Source organism: Salvelinus sp. IW2-2015, unplaced genomic scaffold, assembly GCF_002910315.2.
Source record: "Salvelinus sp. IW2-2015 unplaced genomic scaffold, ASM291031v2 Un_scaffold762, whole genome shotgun sequence".
NCBI classification, from domain to species: domain Eukaryota; kingdom Metazoa; phylum Chordata; class Actinopteri; order Salmoniformes; family Salmonidae; genus Salvelinus; species Salvelinus sp. IW2-2015.
Genome location: NW_019942606.1, coordinates 339,547 through 343,179, shown reverse-complemented (window position 1 = coordinate 343,179; position 3,633 = coordinate 339,547). Strand labels below are relative to the sequence as shown.

The window sequence follows — 3,633 nt, the reverse complement described above, 5'->3', positions numbered from 1 at the left end:
ACGGCGCGGCCCGTCAGGAAGTCCAGGATCCAGTTGCAGAGGGAGTTGTTTACTCCAGAGTCCTTAGCTTAGTGATGAGCTTTGAGGGTACTATGTGTTGAACGCTGAGCTGTAGTCAATGAATAGTATTCTCACATAGGTGTTCCTTTTGTCCAGGTGGGAACGGGCAGTGTCGAGTGCAATAGAGATTGCATCATCTGTGGATCTGTTGGGGCGGTATGCAATTTGGAGTGGGTTTAGGTGTTGTGAGCCATGACCAGCCTTTCAAAGCATTTCATGGCTACAGACGTGAGTGCTACGGATCGGTAGTCGTTTAGGCAGTTACCTTAGTGTTCTTGGGCACAGGGACTATGGTGGTCTGCTTGAAACATGTTGGTATTACAGACTCGGACAGGGCGAGGTTGAAAATGTCAGTGAAGACACTTGCCAGTTGGTCAGCGCATGCTCGGAGTACACGTCCTGGTAATCCATCTGGCCCCGCGGCCTTGGGAATGTTGACCTGTTTCAAGGTCACACACACACACACACACACACACACACACACACAGCGCCAACTAGCTCTCACGTCTCACATCAGAATTAGACATTCATCCATGTTTCATGAATGTCATATTTTAGAAGTTCTTTCAAAACGTCAAATTTAAACGTTTTTAATGTTAAGGTGAGATATTAACTCTGAATGGTTAAGGTTAGACATGAACTCTGAATGGTTAAGGTTAGACATGAACTCTGAATGGTTAAGGTGAGACATGAACTTGAATGGTTAAGGTCAGACATGAACTCTGAATGGTTAAGGTTAGACATGAACTCTGAATGGTAAGGTGAGACATGAACTCTGAATGGTTAAGGTGAGACATGAACTCTGAATGGTTAAGGTCAGACTGAACTCTGAATGGTTAGGTTAGACATGAACTCTGAATGGTTAAGGTCAGACATTATCTCGGAATGGTTAGGTGGTGTCCCAACATTACAGTGCTGTTACTGGCTCTGTGGATATGTGTTCTCCTGACTCCTCCTCTGTCTCTCTGCAGCTACTTCATGGTAGACACGGAGGGAAGGTGTTGTCTCAGCAGAAGGGGATGTTCCGCAGTAACTGCATGGACTGTCTGGACCGCACCAACGTTATTCAGGCATGCTGCCGCCGCTCCATACAGTCCAGCTACAGGTAGAAGTCCTCCAGAGCTGCCCGGCGCTCCATACAGTCCCAGCTACAGGTAGGAAGTCCTCCAGAGCTGGCCGCGCCTCCATACAGTCCCAGCTACAGGTAGGAAGTCCTCCAGAGCTGGCCCGTCGTTCCATACAGTCCCAGCTACAGGTAGGAAGTCCTCCAGAGCGGGCCGGCGCTCCATACAGTCCCAGCTACAGGTAGGAAGTCCTCCAGAGCTGGCCCGTCGTTCTATACAGTCCAGCTACAGGTAGGAAGTCCTCCAGAGCTGGCCCACCTCTCCATACAGTCCCAGCTACAGTAGGAAGTCCTCCAGAGCTGGCCGTCGTTCCATACAGTCCCAGCTACAGGTGTGTGGATGGTACACGCTTATTTTTGCTAGACGGTACACTCCGATGGAGCAGACAGAGTACCCCATTCTGCCTCAATACAGTCCCAGCTACTGGTGTGTGGTTGTTACACTTAAACTCAGAGGGATCCTTTACTGCCGACTAACTTATACAGTCCCAGCTACAGGTTGGAGCTAGGAGGGTTGCACTCATTATCACTTGAAGAGAATAAAAACCTGACCACCGCTCTGCAGTAGTATTCACAACTCATTATCACTTGACAGATACTCAGCGACCAGGCAGAGTACCTCAAACCCCCTTGTTTCACACACTGTGGGAGTTATCATTCTGACAGTTACAGGAGGCAGAGAGTTGAACCAAGGGTTGAACAAAGACAACTAGCTACTGTTTCCCACAGTTGAATAACTTACTATTGACAGTTTTATTTTAGAGAACAAGCTGAATGACTGAGCCCTAGTTCCCTACCCTATCCCCTTCTAAATGGACTTATGTATGCTTGTTTGGTGGTTGTCCACAGAGGATGGGTGTCCTGCATGTGGCCCAGCGGATTGAAGAACAGGACGATTTTGAGAAGATCTACAAGAATGGTAAGTGGGCCCCGCCCCTCTCTAGGCCATCAGTGGCAGCTACTTTAGGTCTTTTTACACTGCATCATTTTAGCCCAGGGCTACCACTAACCTGGGTTAAACTTAGCCCGAGGCTACCACTAACCTGGGTTAAACTTAGCCCGGGGCTACCACTAACCTGGGTTAAACTCAGCCCGGGGCTACCACTAACCTGGGTTAAACTCAGCCCGGGGCTACCACTAACCTGGGTTAAACTCAGCCCGGGGTTCCACTAACCTGGGTTAAACTCAGCCCGGGGTTCCACTAACCTGGGTTAAACTCAGCCGGGGCTACCACTAACCTGGGTTAAACTCAGCCCAGGGCTAAGGAGGCTGTCAGCCCCCAGGGCTAAGTAGGCCGTCAGTGTGTGAACGCAGCTTTTAAGTGTCATGTGAGGTTGATCTGTCTAGTCTGTCAGACTGCTCTGCTCACTAACAATGTCTTGTCTGTTTTCTGTGATAGCTTGGGCTGACAATGCCAATGCATGCGCCAAGCAGTACGCTGGTACGGGAGCCTTGAAGACTGACTTCACCAGGTATAGAAATGCGTGTGCTGCTGACCTCTGAACTATACAGTGCCTAGAGATATTTTCTACACCCCTTTGAARTTTTCAACGTTTTGTTGTGTTACAGCCTGAATTTCAAATGGATTAAATTGAGATGTTGTGTTACTAGCCTACACACAATAACCCATAATGTCAAGGTGGCAATATGTTTTTTGACATTTTTACAAATTAATACAAAAAATGAAAAGCTGAAATGTCAAGTATTTTATGTTATGGCAAGCCTAAATCAAATTGATTTCAAATTGGTGGCTGCATCATGTTATGGGAATGCTTGTAATCGTTAAGGACTGTGGAGTTTTTCAGGATAATAAATAAATGGAATGAAGCTAAGCACAGGAACAATCTTGGTTGTCTGCTTTCTATCAGACACTGGGAGATYAATTCACCTTTCAGCACGTCAATAACCTAAAACACAAGGCCAAATCTCCACTGGAGTTGCTTACCAAGAAGACAGTGAATGTTCCTAAGTGGCTGAGTTACAGTTTTGACTTAAATCTACTTGAAAATCTATGGCAAGACCGGAAAATGGTTGTCTAGCAATGATCAACAAACAATTTAACAGAGCTTGAAGAATTTTGAAAAGAATAATGGGTAAATGTTGCACAATCCAGGTGTGTAAAACTCTTAGACTTACCCAGAAACACTCACAGCTGTAAATGTGATATTTCTGTATTTTATTTTCAATACATTTCTACAAACATGTTTTCACTTAGTCATTATGGGCTGTTGTGTGTGTGTGTGTGTGTGTGTATGGGTGAGATAAAAACATATATTTAATCCTTTCAGAATTCAGGCTGTAACACAACAAAATGTGGAATAAGTCAAGGTGTATGAATACTTTCTGAAGGCCCTGTATACAGGCCTGCATGTCTGTGTGCTGCTGACATCTGAAATATATACAGGCCTGCATGTCTGTGTGCTGCTGACATCTGAAATATATACAGGCCT

General features: G+C 46.0%; 1 protein-coding gene across 1 annotated transcript in view; it reads left to right on the top strand.

Moving 5' to 3' along the window:
- The window catches only part of sacm1la (SAC1 like phosphatidylinositide phosphatase a), a 70,408-nt gene that overhangs the window by 61,676 nt on the left and 5,099 nt on the right, over positions 1 to 3,633 (top strand). Inside the window, 5 exon segments of the mRNA XM_070438314.1 lie at positions 1,032 to 1,054; positions 1,057 to 1,134; positions 1,281 to 1,315; positions 2,033 to 2,102; positions 2,583 to 2,655. Of these exon segments, the coding sequence (XP_070294415.1) occupies positions 1,032 to 1,054; positions 1,057 to 1,134; positions 1,281 to 1,315; positions 2,033 to 2,102; positions 2,583 to 2,655 (279 nt within the window).